The sequence below is a fragment of the Stegodyphus dumicola genome, chromosome 8 (genome assembly GCF_044657685.1).
Source record: "Stegodyphus dumicola isolate Sdum_Otavi_A_Nest chromosome 8, ASM4465768v1".
In the NCBI taxonomy this organism is placed as follows: Eukaryota; Metazoa; Arthropoda; class Arachnida; order Araneae; family Eresidae; genus Stegodyphus; species Stegodyphus dumicola.
In genome coordinates, this window is record NC_140775.1 from 101,847,421 (window position 1) to 101,866,613 (window position 19,193).

General features: G+C 30.6%; 1 protein-coding gene across 1 annotated transcript in view; it reads left to right on the forward strand.

Moving 5' to 3' along the window:
* The first annotated feature begins 691 nt into the window (after positions 1 to 691).
* The window catches only part of LOC118189106 (transketolase-like), a 71,066-nt gene continuing 52,564 nt past the window's right edge, over positions 692 to 19,193 (forward strand). Inside the window, exons 1-4 of the mRNA XM_035359654.2 lie at positions 692 to 903; positions 1,754 to 1,871; positions 4,525 to 4,638; positions 16,794 to 16,891. Coding sequence (XP_035215545.1) covers positions 815 to 903; positions 1,754 to 1,871; positions 4,525 to 4,638; positions 16,794 to 16,891 — 419 coding nt within the window. The 5' untranslated portion in view covers positions 692 to 814. The remainder of the gene's footprint in view (positions 904 to 1,753; positions 1,872 to 4,524; positions 4,639 to 16,793; positions 16,892 to 19,193) is intronic.

Genomic DNA, 19,193 nt, shown 5'->3' on the forward strand with positions numbered 1-19,193 from the left:
CTTCTGAATGTAAACAAAGAACACCCCATCTGGTGACCCAAGCTTCAAAGCAGTGCTTCACTTTTAGCGCGGGTTGACCCCTCCTCCCTTTCCTACCTCCATGTACGCCACTGTACCTAATACACAGTTTTTCTCTTTCGGGTAAGTTCCTTATTTATTCCAAATTTTCTGCATGCTAAGAGCATACGTTCTGCATACTTTTATACTGAGGGTGGGTGCATACTCCGGATGTACCTGAGTTTAAAGATTATTTTGATAACATATCGGGATTGACCCATGCTGAAACCTGTAGGGCGGGAATGCGGAATGAAAGTAGCACAGCAGCGGATACTATTTCATTTTTGTCATCATTTTCAGCTTTTTTCCCTTTAACTATATCTAGGTTATGGGCCAAAATTTGCATCGTTTTTTTTTTTTTTTTTTTCCCCGCATGGGTAACCACTTACCACTCTGAATATACTAGACCATTGACAACATAGGAAAGTGCACAGACAACACTCTAATTTGTAGATACGATTTATAAATTAATGGCCCCAGCCCCAGCCCGCGTCACGTCAAATACAAATTTTGGAAAACCCATCATGCTTCTTTCAAGGTTAACAAAGCACGACGTTGTATAAGCTAATATGACGTATTTTCTTACGATGTGATTGGTTCCTTGTCGTTTCGCAATCTCTCCATGTTGTGTTTGATACTTACTTAACCGCCGGCGTTGCTGTTGTACTATTATCAGTCTGCCACCTCGTTCTCTGTTAGAGTTTCTTTGAAAATTAGCTAATTATTCTTGTAGCACATTTTCAACATTTTTTCAGCAATGGGAGGAAGATCTGTACAGGATTTACAAGATATTGCAAATAAGCTACGAATTCTTAGCATTAAGGCTACAAATGCCAGTAATTCCGGGTGAGTATTCGTTATCGAAATGTAAAAGCTATGTATAATGATCGAGAAAATAATTCTTATCACGTAGTGAGAAAATTAATTTTAAATCGTTATAGAATAACATGTAAATAGTGCACTAGATTTTTACTACTGCCCATAAAAATTACTTTTAAATGGAACATTATTTTTCACAAATATTACTGCAAATTTCGTGCTGAAATGCATTTGTGTTTGCACCGTGATGCGAATTCATAAAATCTTGAACAGCGTAGTAACACATTTTTTTCTTGTGTGCAGTTTTGATTAATTTTAACTGTTATCAAAAGTAAAAGATAGCCAAGTAAATATACTTAGCAGGCCAGAATTCGTATTGCGATAAAAGTTTGTTTTCCTAAAATTTGAATTTGTAAAAACTAAGATTAAATATCTATTCAGGAAGTTATAAAAGCTCTAACTGTTGTCTATTTTTAGAGAGGTGTAGCAAGTAAGATTGCCATAGAAGTTTGTTAAATTTGCTATAAATATTGGAAACTATTGAAAGGTCAAACTTTTACTTAATAATTTGGAAGTTAATACATATTATAAGTAGCCGTACTTTGTTTAAAGATCCAGAAAGAAACTCATTTTTACCCATTTTCAAAAATTATTTTTGTTACATTCAAGATATGAGTATTCAGATTTGATGTCTTTTAAAAATGAAATGTATGTGAATAAATGGTTAAGGTTTAATTTGGAGAACATATTGCATTTAGTTTCCATTGATATTAAATAAATTTATAATTATTTATATTTTTATGTAGTTTTAAATTGATGCTTTTAAATACTTTTGCTTTGTAATGTAGATTGGTAAATATTTTTACGTTTTATGCAGTCATCCTACATCATGTTGTTCCATGGCAGAACTCATGTCTGTTTTATTCTTCAATACTATGAAATTTAAAGTTACAGAGCCTAGAGACCCATCAAGTGATAGATTTGTATTATCTAAAGTAAGTTAACTTGAATTCATGACTTTCAAAGATTTACAGTGTCTGTGTGTTTAGGAGTTGGATTTGTTTTGCGGTTTTAAGAATATTTTTATTTTTGTTTTTAAAAAAAGCATGCTTCCCTCAAGGTAACTATAACTTGCTTTATTTTTCCAGATTTTGGTTTTACATGCTTAAGTATTCTCTGTTTTTCCCATTCTAAAAGAATTACAAATTACAGTGTTATTTTACTGAATTTTTACATTTTTGATTTTTAGCTAATTTGGTCCTTTTCCATTATGTGCCAGCCATGCATTTTGGCAATTGTGAAAGAGTAGCCAAACACCAGGTGTTTGTAATTGTAAATCATTTTTAATTTTAAGAACAGCTTAAAGATGGCAATATATTTATTTCTAGTTACAGTTGTTGGGTCTGTGTGCATGTTTGGCTTCAGTTGTAACATGCTTAACAGAAAATACTGGTAATTGTGATAAGCATTTCAGTACATTTCAGAAAATTTAATGTAAATAAACAGTAAGAAATTTTATATATATCTTCAACTAATATATTTTTGATAAACAAATATTTTTTAAGTAAGGAAAGGCCATAACTGTTCATATCTTCAAATAAAGTTGTCTTTTACTTGTTTTTCCCTGCATTTTTCACTATAATTAATGAGCAGTTAAATATTGTATCAGCAGCATTATAAAATCAAATGAATTTCACATTATGTTACATTTTATAAGTTGATTTTAATATACACTAAAATAGAATTTTCAATGAAATTAATTAAATAACAATATTCTAAGTATATACATTAATTTTTTACACATATGAATTCAAATATTTCAATGAAATTAATTAAATAACAATATTCTAAGTGTGTACATTAATTTTTTACACATATGAATTCAAATATACTTGGGGGGAAGGGTGTCTGAAATAAATATATAAAATAATTATGCATTTTGTAAAGAAAATACTATTTGAATATATAAAATAATATCTATAAAGTGTAGTTTCAATGAAAAATGTAGCCTAATACTGACTAATTTGAAATAAATGTACAACATGACATTATTTTCTAAACTGTACTGTTTAACTAACATTCGTTATTTAACATGACGAAAAGATGAAACTATGTATGTTGACAGATATCTTTTTCTAAAACTAGTGTGTTTATTTTATGTCACAAAAGTAAATGAAAGTTTATCTTGATCAACTAAAATGTGTTTACTTTCATGTTCAATTTGAAACTTTTCTTTCTTTGTATAAGTTAAACCTATTGTTATAATTTTCTGCCTTAACAGATTATTTAAAAAATTTCAGGATTTTCAAAAAATTGTAATTGAATAATTCTTAATTAAAATGTTTGGTACTTACTTGTTCTAGTGGACCCCAAGATTGAATCTCTAATCAACCAATACATCTTGCCAAAATCTGGCCATGTGTTCTTATACCTTGCTATTGCTTGCTTGTTGCATCTTGGTTGATTAGCGATTAAATTTTGGGGGTCACAATGGTAATGAAGTACCAAATGTTTTCTAAGATATTTTAATTCAAATACATTAAATAACAATTATTAATCATCACCAGCACTGTTTTAACTATGTATGAAATTTGCACCTTTAAAAACTGGTTTTTTAAAATCTAACTGCTAGGTAACAGACTGATTTCAGGTACAGTATTTTTAATAAGTTTTGTTACATTATTTTGGCTTGAGATATCAACAGGATTAGATATTTTTTTAATTTAAGAAAAGAGCATAATGTCTAGGATGTTATGAAAAGCATGTAATGGCCAAGAATATTAGGAAAAGTCAGTTTGAATTAATAAAATATTTATTTTCTAATGATTAACTTCTCTATTTAATATTTTTCAAAGTAACATTTTCTATTTGTACATTTTACACTGGTGTTTAAAATTCCATTTTAGTGTTTTTTAGCATCAACTTAATAAGCATTAAGAAAGTTAAATGGCATTGTATAGTATTACTAAACAATAATTGCCATGAGAATTGACATTCTGCATCACTTTTCGTATTTCATATCTTTTAAATATTAAAAAAAAGAATCGAATTTTTGTATTGGAACCTGCCTAAACTGTCTTTTTAATGTGTCAGCTATAACTCTTGTATTAAATGAAGCAAGTATGTCTGCTTTGTGAGCTACTTCAGTATTGAATGCTAAAATAATTTCTTAGTTAGTAAATATTTCTGTTTAAAATGCTTTATTAATCAAAGATTTAATCTTGATGTTTATCAGATTCCCCTTTTTAATGGAATACCTTACTTAGATTGATTTAAAACAGTTTTGGTACATATTGCAAAAGTTAAAATGCTATAAAATTGGAAGATTCGTATTTTATAACATCTGTATATATTTAGTACTTAATAACCAAAAGTTCAGGTATATTGTTATCTGATATTTTATGAACTAATGTAAATGTGTTCCTTTCCTATAATTTTCCATTTGTTGTTAATTATAAAATAGTACCAATGTTTTCATAATATGCATTTTTAATAATCATTATATGGATGTTCAGACTTTCAGTGAATGAGTAGCATCAAGGAATTTTTATTATTATGTCTTCTTTATACTTCAAGTTTTATCATTTTCTTTCCTTTTAAAAAAGTGCATATGTGTATTCCTTCATTAAAAATGAATTTAATTTTCAGGGCCATGCAGCTCCTATTCTTTATGCTGCCTGGGCTGAAGCTGGGTTATTTCCTGAGGAAGACCTGCTCAAACTGAGAAAGATTGACTGTGACCTTGAAGGACATCCTACTCCTGTAAGTTCCTTGTTTTGAATTTCAGGCTTTCCCCAAAGGTAGAAAGATTGGCTGTGTGCCAATTGTTTGGTACTGTTTTTAGAAATTTTTCTTGGCCTTTTTTTAATATGTAAAATGACTTTTAATTTACCGTATATACCCGCGTATAAGTCGAGATATTTTGACAAAAAAAAAAGACTTCAAAGTGGGGGGGGCGACTTATACGCAGAGCCATAAAAAAATTAAAAGAATCGGAAGTTCAAAAATTTCTTTATATAATGCATTTGTTTTCTTCCCACACTCAAATTGGACGACTTATCAAATAAGTCACTTACTTGAAGTAATTTCATGACTAAAATATGTATGATAATGAGCCAATGACGACAGAAAAGTTTTATGAAATGGTTGGCGAATCTGAATCGGACGTTGAAGGATTTTGATTTTGTTCATTTACCAACGTATTTTTATTATTTACTTTTTTTTTCTCAGATGATTTTGAATAAATGTAGTACTTAAAAAAATGTTTTGAAGTTTATCGATCGATTTCGGAAGTGGAGGGGGTCGACTTATACGCGGGTTTCTTATTTTCTACGAATTTTTTATGTCGAAGTGGGGGGGTCGACTTATACGCGGGTATATACGGTATGTGTACTTTAAAAACATTTAAGAAAGCTATATTGCACATACACAAAAAACTTCAAAATTTAATCTTAGTAAGATAAAATGTATCGTTGGTTTGAAATATTTTTTGGAAATATGCATCAATATGAATTATATAATGTTTCAACATTCAGTTTCACACATTTGAAAGTAACAAATTACATGATTTTTTTCTGTAGCATTACTTAAAAATATGTTAATGAATGGTGAGAATGATAGCCGATTGGTGGAAAATTCTTCCGAATTTTCAGATTTCAGAATTGGCAGCTACCGTCTTTTTCCGAAAATAAGACACTGTCTTACTTTCTTTTTTGGTCCAAAATACGCGCTAGGGCTTATTTTCAGGCGAGGGCAAAAATAAAAGTATATTTATATATTTTTATTTAATATTCATTTTACACAGAATACAGAAATTTAAATTTATTTAATTACAGTCATGTCATCATCTTCTGGAACATCGTCATAAATAAAATTCTGAATTATATACAAAAACAAATTATACTACGAAAAGTTCCGAAAATCACGATTGGGCTTATTTTCGGAAGATGTCTTATTTTCAGAAAAAGACGGTATGTGATTGCAAAGTTGTTGTTTTGGATAAATGTTTCAATAACGAATTACACTTGCTGAACTTTTATGACAGATGTTAGCAATAAGATACAGGCTATTAGATAACTTCAAGAAATTGCAAGTGCCAATGGCAAAAATTGCGTGCAGGAATTGAAAGTGTTTGGGTCTCTTCCCAAATAACACTCACTATAATAAATTTACTGGTTCTTACTTTATTAATTCTCATAATTAAATTACAATCACTCATTATTAACTCGTAGCTGTGACCAGCCCTCGTACACCGTCGATGGCAATTCTCGAACTCGTCTGATCATAATATTACAGATGCGCATGCGCGGATTACATTACAGATGTGCAGGTGCGAACATGCCGCCTCTCATTGCAATGCGTAGCATTCAACTATTGTAATTAAGATATAGTATAAAAAAAATTAAACAAGTATTTAAGCAATTTTGAATAAGTACTATTACAAAAAATCATTATTATAATTAGACATTTACTATATACATAAGCATACAACTCGAAACAATGCAATATAACATTTCAGTTACATAACAACATTTATGTGAAGCACATTCAATACTACACAAGAACGATAAAAACAATACTCATTTTTGTATTGGTAAAACACATAATTTGGTAATTGGTCATTTGAAAGTTCCAGTTTGAGTTTTTACATTGTACACGTGAACCTTTCCATGCTTACCATAAAATATTTCTATTATACGACCAACCGCCCAATTACAACAAGGCAAATTATCTTTAATTAAGACCATGTCTCCAACTTGTATATTGTTTTTAGAGCTTTTAGATCAATTTTGTAAATGACTTAAATAATTGGAGTTCCATTTTTTCCAGATAATTTGTACTAATTTTGTGATCTGTTGCCACAATTTTAACCTGTTAATGTTAACTTCCGCGATACCTGGCTCAGGAATCAAATTAATTGCTCTACCAATTAAAAAATGCCCAGGTGTTAGAATCTCTAAATCATCAATGTTCGAAGACAAGGGTGTCAATAGTCGGGAATTTAAAATTCCTTCAATCTGAATCCTAACTGTTAAAAATTTTTCAAGGTCAATTTTGCTTTACCTACAACACGTTTGAAGTGGCACTTAAAAGATTTAACTCCAGCCTCCCAGAGGCTTCTAAAATTAGGTGCTCTGAAAGGGAGAAATTTCCATTCGATATTCTCAGAGCTCAAATAACCAGCTAAAACCTCATCTTGTTCGTTCACTAGTTTATTTAACCTCTTTAATTCTGCATTTGCACCTACCAAGCGTTATCATTAAATAGTGTTAAACTTTTACCTCTTCGTGCAAAGAAACGTTTCAAGGTAGCTATTAATACTTCAGATGTTAGGTCTGTTATCAGTTCTAAATGAATGGCCTTAGTAACCATACAAATGAATATACACACATAAACTTTCTGATATATACCTTTTCTCTGGTTTTTGTACTTAAGAATTGGCCACAGAGGTCGACTACAGTACAATTAAATGTAAGATTAGCTGTAATTCTTTCCTTGGGTAAATCACTCATGATTTGCTGAGCTACAATGGGATTAGCTTTAAAACATGTTATACAATTTTTTACAATTTTTCTACAAACATTTCTACCATTTACAATCCAAATGATGTAACAAAGTTTGAGAATCACATGCAAATATTTAAATGATAGTAATTAACTATTAACTCTTTTAATTTATGTTTAGAAGGCAGAATAATAGGAAATTTTTTCTTGTAAGTTAAATTGCTATTTCTTAATCTACCCAACTCTCAACAGTCCGTTACTGTCAATGAAAGGGTTAATATTTTTATAAGAACTATCTCTTGGAACAATACCTAATTTTTTTAAGACCATTTATTTCATTTATAAAATACTCACCGTGCACTAATTTTAATAAAGCTTCTTCAGCTGCTCTCAATTCTCCCACTTGTAAATTACCTACCTTCTTTTGTTCTTGCTTACAATTTTTATAAAATCTAAAATAAAAACTTGTAATATGAATTAATTTTAAATACAGTCAAATACCGAAAATCCGCCGACCTGAAATCTGCGTTGCCTTTCAAAATATAAATATATATGTTATGGGTTCCAGAAACCATAACATAGAGTACGAAATATCGAAGAAAAAATACTTACCAAATAATGACTTCATAATTACTGAATAATAAAGAGCCATAACGGAAATAGCAAGTTATTGACATCATAAGTGTTTTTCCCTGCAATCTGCATCGAGGTAAAAAAGCAGACAATTCACTCAACTCTTCTTTCAAGTTCACGATTCACGTTGTTGTATTTTCTGAACTTTTTATTTCACAAGCTTGTTTAGTGCTGCCGTTTTTTTTTTTTTAAATCCGGATATTTTGTGGATAAATTAAGAATATTTTAAATTTCAGCTCTTTTTAATACAATGATAAATAAGAAACGCACTCATGATTTTATTGCTTGCAACGCTGAAATAGGTTAACACGTTGCATTGATGGTTATGCAAAAAGTGGGAATTCTGCTAAAGATGGAAGCAGGAGCTACTCTTCGCTTTATAACAGAATCGTATGGAATAGTGAAACGTACTGTGTATGATATACGGAAAATAAAGAAAAACTGTTGAAATTTTACAGCAGCAGTGATTCTAACACCAGAATCCGAAACCAGAAATCTTTGCATGAGGCGAAATCGGCAAACCTGTCTTGTACGAGTAGTTCCTTCAGCGGCGGAGTGATGGGGTACCAATTTTAGGACCCTTCCTGAGAGAAAAAGCAAAGTAGATTCTTGCTCATGTTGAAATAGAGGAGCCGTGCAATTTCAACAGCGGTTGGCTGAACAGATTTAAACAGAGACACTGTATACGTTATCTGAAAGCATGTGGAGAAAAACTTTCAGCAGATAAAAATGCTGCAGAGGAGTTTATTGATAAATTTTCTGTGTTAGTAGTGGAAGAAACTCTAAGCTCAGAACAGGTGTTTAATATGGACGAGACTGGACTTTTCTGGTGATGTTTGCCAAGACAGTGACAAGCAAAGAAAGTGCACAGTCAGGGGTGAAAGATGTTAAAAAAAAGTTACCATTTTAGTATGCAGCAATGCAATGCCTCATATAATTTAAAAAAAAAAAAAAAAACTTTGGAGCACCCTAAAGTTTTAAAACAAACCTCCATCAGAAAAATGTTTAAAACATGTCGAAAAAAGTGAAATATTTTCTGTTTTATTAATATCCCTTATTTTTATGTCTATTGAATACATCCTTAATGCTTTTAAATATCCATGTAAGCACTAATGTAAATGAATACTAATATAATATAATCAATTTATATATGTAATAATTAATGTACATAATAAAGTATTGTAATAGTGTATAATAATTTAATTAAATGTATCCAATATGCCTTATTTATTTTGCACTTTTAGTCTGAATATTATGATTTATCTTTTCTGTCCTGAAATCTGCAAAATTCTAAAAAATCTACACAACCTTTGGTCCCAAGCTTTGCGGATTTCTGGAATTTTACTGTACTTATTACTGCAATTCAATAAATCATTAACAAAATTATTCACATTTAGATTTAAACATGTTGATAGTTCAGAATCAGCAAAGTTTTTAAGTTCATTACTGTCCTTTTCAGTAATATCTTCAGGTATAACTCTTATAGGGTACTCATCCTTCATTAAGAAGTCAGGCTCGTTCCACCACAGTTGACTTAGTTGCAGTCTTTTGGCAGCCATATCTCTAGACATGAGATCTGATGATGTTGATTTTTCCCCCCCTCTAACTGCAAATGCTCAATAAAATTAAGTGTCAAGAAATTTGACATACTACCGCCATCCAGCAGACACTTTACTCTGTGTTTTCTTCCCTCCTTATCAATTAAAAAACATACGATAATTGAAAGTAAAACTGTATTCTGTTTATTTGAATAGCTGCTAATAAATGCCTTTTGAACCACATTAACATGCCCATTAACATTCAAGGTCGAGTCCTCTCATTTGGGAATGTTGCAGTCAGATACATTTGTTTTGTTTTTATTTTGTTCCGATGAAGAACATTCTTTCTCCTTTATAATATTTGCTTTCGGAAAATGAATAGTTTTGTGGTGCCGTTTTTAACAAAAATATTTCGATGGCCAGTTTGATACTGAATGCATATGTAGGTAGTTAAAACATAATTTGTTAGATTTCTTAACCTGTACTCTTTCTTGTACCGGCAATTTTAAATACGATGGGCATTTTGCCAAACTATGACTTCTATGGCATAAAATACAGTTATCTGTTTTAACATCTGACAAAAATACTTTAGCTACACTTTTTGAGCTGTTATACTTACGATTAACATGAGAATTCTCAGTAAGAGGTTTTCCTCGTGACGTGAAATATAAATCTAATTCTTTACCTAACTCACTGGGTGAAAACATGAATCACCTTGCCTCACTGAAATGTAAGAAGCTGTTCCTGTATCTAAAGATTGTTATAACCTGTCTGAAACTATGAGTTGTCTGAGGGTCTCGAAGTCAGTTGCATTCCTTAATTTTAAATAGTAATCCCAGGTAGTTTCTAAGCATGAAACGAACTGCACATTAGTTTCACGTGGTTGTTTAACAGTTTTTTTTAAGTTTTCTAAACACGAATATGGTGTTGGCTGAAACTCCTTCAGAATTATTACTTTTAGTTTTTCATAATTCGTGATGTACTTAGCATGTAAATAGGTTATTGTATTCGAAGCTTTGTCTCCTAACAGATTTAACAGAATTTCTGCTTTATAGTCCTCCAAAACATTTTTTGTAATAAACACTTGTTCTAATGACGAAAGAAAAATCCCCAACTCTCCGCCCATATAGGAATTTTTACAGTTAAGGTCCTGATACTTTTTATTAATTGATCTAGTGACTCTGATTTTGTTTCGATTTCGCTTACACCATCAAGTTTCGTTTCTGCTTTAAGCTTAGCCAACTTTAATGCATTCTTTAACTCATTCTCAAGTTTTATTTGTTCTAACTCGACAAGTTTTTGCTGTTTTTGCTCTTCTTGTTTCCTATTTTCGATAATAGTTTGCTATCTCTTTTACTAAATCTTGTTTAGTTTTAAAAATTTCACTATTCTCAATAATATTAGTTAAATCTGCTATAGTCATTTTTTCATCAACATTTAGATTTAATTCTAAGGCAATAAGCCTTAAATCTTCTTTTTTAGCACCCTTAAATAACATTGTTATTTATAACAGAACAAATGTACAGAATTAACAAGAGAGGAATCACTTACCTTCGCAGTGATTCACTTTTGATGAATATCCTTATCTAAAATCTGTAATATTCATTGAAAAGAACAAGGTGGGAATACTGGCAAACACAAACACTCCCGTGTTCTCAAAATCGAAACTTTATGTATTCACGCACAAAAACTCAATCTCCGGCTCGAAGGACCATATGTGTTTGGGTCTCATCCAAAATAACACACACTAAAATAAATTCGCTTGTTCTTACTTTATTAATTCTCATAATTAAATTACAATCACTCATTAACTCATAGCTGTGACCAGCCCTTGTATACCGTCGATGCCAATTCTCATACTCGTCTGATCATAATATTACAGATGCGTGGATTACATTACATGTGCATAGACTCCAACTACTACGGATTCTCTGTAGTTTCTACGGAAATTCATGAAAAACTACGAGCTACGAAAAGTATGGAAAAAACTACGGATTTTACAGAAACAAGAGCAGAAGAACCAGTACGCAAAACGGAACCATCTAATTCATCCGATGATTGGCTGAATACTCGTGTTATCATATATCACGTGTTGAGTGCGTTCCTAGTTTTGAAGAATTAGCCAATCATAGATCAGTAACTCCAACCGTTAACAACTTATCAATAGTTCCACCCAATTGTCTGTCTCCCAGGTTCCTCGCTGATGCGTGTTTAGGCTGCATTCGGCTGCATTGTGTAGTTTACGGCGAGAGCTTAGCATGTGTCTTGTGAACTGTGAATCAGGTGAAAGATTTTTAATCATAATGCTGCCTCGAACGAAGAAGCCAAAATTATCAAAGCAGAAGTTTAAAGATTCATATTCTTCAGAATTTCCATGCATTAAAGCATCCGAAATTTCTGTGAATCACGCACACTGCAGTGTATGCAACAAAGACTTCTCAGTTGCTCATGGCGGAAAAGATGACTGTAAACGGCATGTGTTTTCTCAAAAGCATATAGAACTTGGCACCGTAAAATCTAAAGAAATAACAAATTTCTTAATAAAAGATGATGAAACAGATCCTATAAAAGCCGAATGCTATTTTGTTCGTTTTTTAATTGAACATAATCTACCGCTTTCTGTTTCGGATCATTCCAAAGAGCTTTTCAAAGCAATGTTTCCGGATTCTGCCAAAGCAAAAAAATTTAGCTGCGGTCATACCAAAACTGCTGCTATTGTGAAAACGCTTGCAGAAAATACTGTTGCTGATATTATAAAATCAGTGTGCAGTACATCATTTTCTCTAAGTACTGATGGAAGTAATGATAACAATGATAACAAACTGTACCCATTGGTTATAACATACTACAGTAAAGAAAAGGGAGTGATAATTACTTCATTGATTTCTATTTTAGAATGCACGAATAATACAGGAGAAGGTATTTTTAATTGTATAAATGAAAACTTTAAAAACAAAGGTTTAGAATGGAAAAATTGCTTATCATTTTCTTCAGATAATGCTAGTAATATGATTGGAAAGTTTAAAGGTGTAGCATCATTTATCAAAATGCATCAACCAAGTATAATCACCCGAGGTTGTCCGTGCCACCTCTTGCATATAGCTGCAAAAAAAGTTACTGAAAAATTAATTGGCTCAGAAATTGAAATGTTGATAATAGATATATATTTTTACTTGGAGAAAAGTTCGAAATGGAAGCATAGCTTCAAAGTTGCTCAACAAATTTTGGGACAGAATGCAAAATCTCATAAAATTTTGAAATATTGCAGTACGAGATGGTTGTCTCTTTTAGAATCTATAACAAGGATTTTGGAACAGTGGGATGCTGTGATAAATTTTTTTGGAGATAAACCAGATAACAGTGAGAATGAAGGAAAGAGATTGCAAAACATTAAAAAAATTTTACAGTCACCGACCACCAAATTGTACTTGTTATTTTTGAAAAATACTTTACCTTTGTTTATAACAGTAAATATTAATTTGCAACAACAAGCTCCTTATATACATAAATTGAGAAGAGAACTTTTTGAACTTTTAATGAATTTATTTGTTAGATTCGTAAAACCATCAGTAATTTCTAAAGAAAATGAAGATGTTACTCTAACGTCTATTCCATTTCAGAAGTATAGTAAACAAAAAGAAAATGAAAATTTAGTGATTGGTGCGGAAACAAGACTATATTTAAAAAATGCCAAGTTGAATGAAAGTGAAGTGAAATCATTTTTCAATTCTGTGCGAGCTTTCTTTGTAACTGCATGTTCATATATAATTGATAAATTTCCACTGAGTGATCCATTTCTAAACATGCTGAAGTTGCTGACATCAACTTGAGAACTGAAGTCTCATTTTCATCTGTTCTTTACTTGATGAATACTTTTCCATCCATTATTGATGAAAAATGTCTTAATCAAGTAGAAATTGAATTTTCCATGTATCAAGTAGGTGATTTGAAAGAAATTGTAGATTTGCGTATTGATATGGCATGGGGAGAAATTGCCAAATTAAAAAATATGAATGGGTGTATTAAATACAAGGTATTGCCTTCTGTAATGCTTGCTGTCTTAATAATACCTCATTCAAATGCAGCTTGCGAAAGAATTTTTTCTATTGTTAAAAAAAATCAGACGGAATTTCGACCAAATTTAGATCTTAAAACTCTTGAAGCAGTTTTGATTGAAAAAATAAATATGCAGGCAAATGAAGAACTGTGTTATAAAAAAACATTCTCAAAATCAGAACTTAAGCTTGCTAAGCATGTTACATATAAATCTTTGCATTCATAAATTATGCGTATTTTGTTTAATACTTATATGTATCATTCTTGGTTATTTAAATTTTATTTCCCTGTAGAAATCATATCCAGAATAAAGATATGATTTATAGCTTCTGATTTTTTCTATGATTAGTAGTGATTTGAAGTACTTTTTATTAGTGAATGCTTGAGGAGTTAAAAGAAAATTTCTAATTAAATGTGCATATAATTTACAAGGTATATTTTTAATTATTCAGTTTTATATGTATATGGATTTTAAATGTAATAAAATTGATTACAATTAATTATTAATTTAAAATTAATGAATGGTTAATTACAACATACGCTACGCGCACATTTTCAAAGTTGTAAAAATGTCGTTCGCGCGTTGACTACTGACAAGGTTTGCTGAAGGTTGGAGTCTATGCATGTGCACAGGCGCGAACAGAAAGATTTCAAAAATTCATTACAAATATGTATGGCGAACAAAGGTAATCTTTAAAACCAAATATTTCATACACTTTTAGGTCATATAAAATCCTAAATGGCAATTATAGGTCCTTTTCTTTAACCTATAACATCCAGATAATTTTTTCACTCTTTATAAATCAATGCATACAAATATTGGTACTTTCTCGTTAAAGTCATACCTTCAACAAGGAAGCATTTTCAAATTTCATGCCAAAATTCTTAAGTCTGGTACTTGTCTTCTGTAATTACCTTGATGAGAGAAAACAGCGTTGGAGCAATTCAGGCTTAAGAGGTGTGCCTCGGTTCTAAATGTTATAAACATGAGCTATTCTTTTGATATTTATATAATCAAGTAATTTAATATGTATATAAAAGAAATTTAATATAAATATATATAGTATTTAATACAATTTTAGCAGTTGATATAAAATAACATTATTCAACAGAAATTATTTAGTATACACAGTAATTTTTGGATTTAACACAACTATATAAGTAATATATTTAAAATAACAGATATACTGCCAGAAAATTCTATTTATTATTAAACATACCAGAAAATTCTGTTTATTATTTTATTTAAAGTAACTTATTTATTAATTCATTTCAGTTTTTCAAATTGAGGTGCATTTTCTTCTCATTTTTTCCCTCCTGATACTGTGATATAAGTAGATTTTTAAATCTGATCACACTGCTTGGTTCTATCATGTATTGTGGCATTTTTCTTTCAGTGCAATTCTATTTTTCTTTCAGTGCAGTGCTAATTTCTTTCTCCAGTGAGAATCCAAAAGTTATTTTTATCGTATTATGCTCTTTTATTTAAAAAAATGGAAAAATAGTCACTCTGGTCATGAAATTCTCACTGTATTTGCTAAAAGTGCTCTTTCTGATGATACAATTTGAAAGTATGTTGGTAAGTGCGGAAATTTCAATCTCGAACATGATGTCCACTCTGAATGACCATTCTCTGTAAACGAGGACATATAAAAATATGCTGTTACTGAAAATCAAAGTTATATTGTTCAGAAACTATCAGAGTAAATATTATTAAAAGTACAGTACTTGATCATTTGAAGAAGATTGGTTATGTAAGCTTCTGCAGTGTATTGATATCTTGTATTTTAACTGAGCAGAATGTGCTTGCTCAAGTTTTGACATGCAATTCTTTGCTTAAAGGAAGGAAAGAAGTTTCTATTTTGAAACAGCTCATTGCTCGAGGTAAGAAGTAGATACTGTATCATAACTTAGAAATCATAGCGTAAGCCCAAAGAACCTATGTAGTATCACTGAGAGGGAGGACAGCATCCCAAAAAGGATGTTTTGTATATGGTCGAACTGCAAACAGATTGTGTACTGTGAATTGTTGCCTCTAAATCAGACAAAGTGCATAGAACTGACCAGTCTTGGAAGTGTTGTCTTTAATCCTTACTTTGTTCAGCGTAGCATTTCAGTGAATGTCTGGCAAAAACTTGCAGAGTATACCTAAGGTGTTTTGTGCTACTCCTCACATTCACTGTATATAATACACACATAATACACACATATATGCATATATATGACATGCACATGTCATATATACATTTCTGAATTCGGTGTTGATAACAGAAGAGTGCCAATATTTTATGTGAAAGTTGCTGTATTGATACAATGCAAGTATGAAAAAGCGGATTATGCAGATCAGTAACTATTGCAGATTAAATACCAATGCAGAAATGTGCCAAATCCACTATATTGCCAAGAAGACAAACATCAGAAATCTATTGTGGGAAAGAAATGTGGTTATTTTTTTTTTCTTTTTTGTGTATGAACTTTCTTCATTTTTCGTAATTTTATTGCTTCCATCTATTTTTATCATTGGGATCACAAGGAATTGGCATATACCTTTCTTGCATCATTGTTCCAATCAGTCATTGTTGCAGTTCATTTGAAGGATGCTTTGGTTCATAAAAGCTGATATGCATTAACTTTGAAAACGACAATTAATCATTAGTAATAAAAGAAATACTGATATTTTTTTTTTTTTTTTTTTTTTTTTTTTTTTTTTTTTGTTAGTGGTCAGGTACCTTTTTCTTCCAGGTGGAACAAAAGTTGCATATGTTTGTAGTCCAACCCCTTCAGCTTAGAGTTGATTTTGATTTCATAAGATGGTTATTTGAATATGATATTTCTTCGTGAATAATCTTTTAAAGCAACAGGGTAGCCATTTGTTTATCTTTTGACATATCCCAAGTTGTGAATTCACTGCACTGAAAAAAAAAAAAAAAAAGTGCGAGCAATAGTTATAAAGATGATTATCATCAGAAAAGAATCTGAACCAGACTGGCAATCTGAAGCTGACAAACAAACAAAAAGCTTTAATGGAAAAGTGTCAAGTAGTATGCAGATTTGTAAAACTATCAAAGTGGTAACGTGTTGATAAATTTGTTAATAATTTAAGTTCTGCTTTACTGTTATTGGTATGTATGAAATTGAGTGTAAAATATTATATTATCCGCATTGAGAAAAAGATTCTTATTTCTAGCGTTTGTCATTTGTTGATGTTGCAACTGGATCATTAGGTCAAGGATTGAGTTGTGCAGCTGGTATGGCTTATGTAGGAAAATATATTGATAAAGCTAGGTAAGTTAATCAAACTATTTGGATTAAAAATTTTTCCTTCGTGTAGAATTTTTATAAGAATTAAAAGTGTTTGATTTAATGTCTCATTCATATTTTTAACGATTATTCATATTTTTTTAAATAAATAAAGCTTTTTGATAATTATTGGTGAGTTTAGACATAATATAAAATTGTTACGCTAGCCAGTGGACAAATGGCTAAAGTTGCATAAGATTAGTAATTTATCCTGAAATTCTTGGCAGTTAAGCTGCTGTGCGAGATTTTTGCCCAGGACTATTAATTTCGTTTTGGCATTTTGCGTCGATTCAGGATAAACATTGTTTCACTTTTCAAATTGTTGTCACCAAATATTATTGCCCTGTATTATATTTAAAGAAATTAAATAATGAAGCATATCCATGAATGTATGTACGTTTCTTGCATTGTGATAAAACAATGGTACCTAGAGCACCTTAATTTGAATGACGTAATCTTCCATAGAATATGGCCATGTGAAAGCCCTAATTTGAATTTGAAATTTGTTTTATTATCAATTTCATATTTTGTAACACTTCAAGGAGTTTTTGATTAACAAACTCAACGATTTCAAAGCGAGCAATGGCAACTCTGTACGGGATTTAAAAAAAAAAAAAAAAAAATTCACCAGCGCGCAAGACTCCGTATCGGAAATTCTAAAGATATACTCATTTTAAGATTATTTTGTGATATTGCTGTTGAACTGAATTTTATATTTTGTATACGTAGAACATGGTGTTTAATAAGTAAAGGTAATACATAAAACATTAAAAAAAAGACCTTTTGGGCATAATTTAAAATCTGAAACCCTTCAGATTGTATTTCTTTTTTTATTTATTTACCTTTTCCTAAGGATGTTTTCCAAGAAGGCATTTTCTGTTATACGTAAGATAGACTTATTGTGCTTTACTGTAGATTAAGATTGAATTATCTGATTTAATACCATAATTTTCAGCAGTCCCAGATTATTGAATTTAAAATCAGGGTTTGTACAATCCTTAAGAGTCCTTAGAGGAATATTTTTGTGATTCACTGAAAAATATGGTTTTCTCTTGAATGGGTTCATGGGTTATAAATTGTTCCTGTTTCTAACAGTGAGATATTCTAGTTCCTGGGCAAGAAGTGAAACATTAGCATTTCAAAATTATTTCATTTTTTTCCTAATGAAGAGCTCATAAATAACTTATTGTTTGGGGGGATGTGAATTCTTTTATTAAAAGATTCTAAATTTGGTGACTTATCAACATTTTGGCAATTTTAAGATCAGTTTCTATAGAACATTTTAATTCAGAGATCTGTGAATTTTTCGACGAATTATTTAAAGAAACATCATAACATTGATAAATTTTATTAAAATAGTGGTAATATATTGAAATTATATTTAAGAAATAACATTAAAATAAAACACTTTTATTTTTGCTGTGATATTTTAAAGTGATATTAATTTTGATTTTGCTGACTTATTCAATATTTTGAATCTGAAAAATAAATAAGATAATAAATGCTATTAAGCACAATCTAAACAGTTGTTAACAAAAGCAAAATAGCTATGTAATTAATTGAAATTGTCTTTTAATTTTTTCAAGATAAGAGTTTTTCTCGCATAATTGTCTGAGTATGCACAGTTTTCCCTATAAAGTTAATTTTACACTCCCCCCTCTCTGATTTTTTTAAAAGTATTTTTGTCTTTTTACTACAACAGAATTGGTAGCGGTAATTTTTTTGTATGATTTTAGACATTACAACTTGGAAACTTTAGAAGGATTTGAAGGCAAGATTTATAGACCCACTGTTGCATCAAGTTCATCTAGTTACAAGAAAAGTGTAATGTAAAATTCTTTACCTGAATGCATCTTCAGGGTTCGAGATACCAGGCTTCTAATAAACATGCTTCCCAGTAAGAGTTTCTATTAGATTAAGATGCCATTTTGTCTTTTACAAATTTATTCAAAGGAACACTAATATACACTATTTACAAAGTAGGTGACAATCACTTCAAGCTAGCACATTTCAGTTGTTTTTCCGAGGCAGAAGTTTTGTCTTTATGGTCCTCAGAGAGTTTGAATCTAGTCTCGTTCTCAGATCTCGATTAGAGAACAAAAAAGGGAAGAATGCCCACCATCTAATGACAAGAACGGAAATTCCACAATTCTAGAAGATTCCAGAAAAATGTGACAAAATGAAAAATGTCATCAGGTATTAAGTACTAATGGATGTATTTTACAGAAAGTTTGTGATGAATTTCTTATTTTTTGGAAGAACTATGAAAACATAATATTTGAATGTT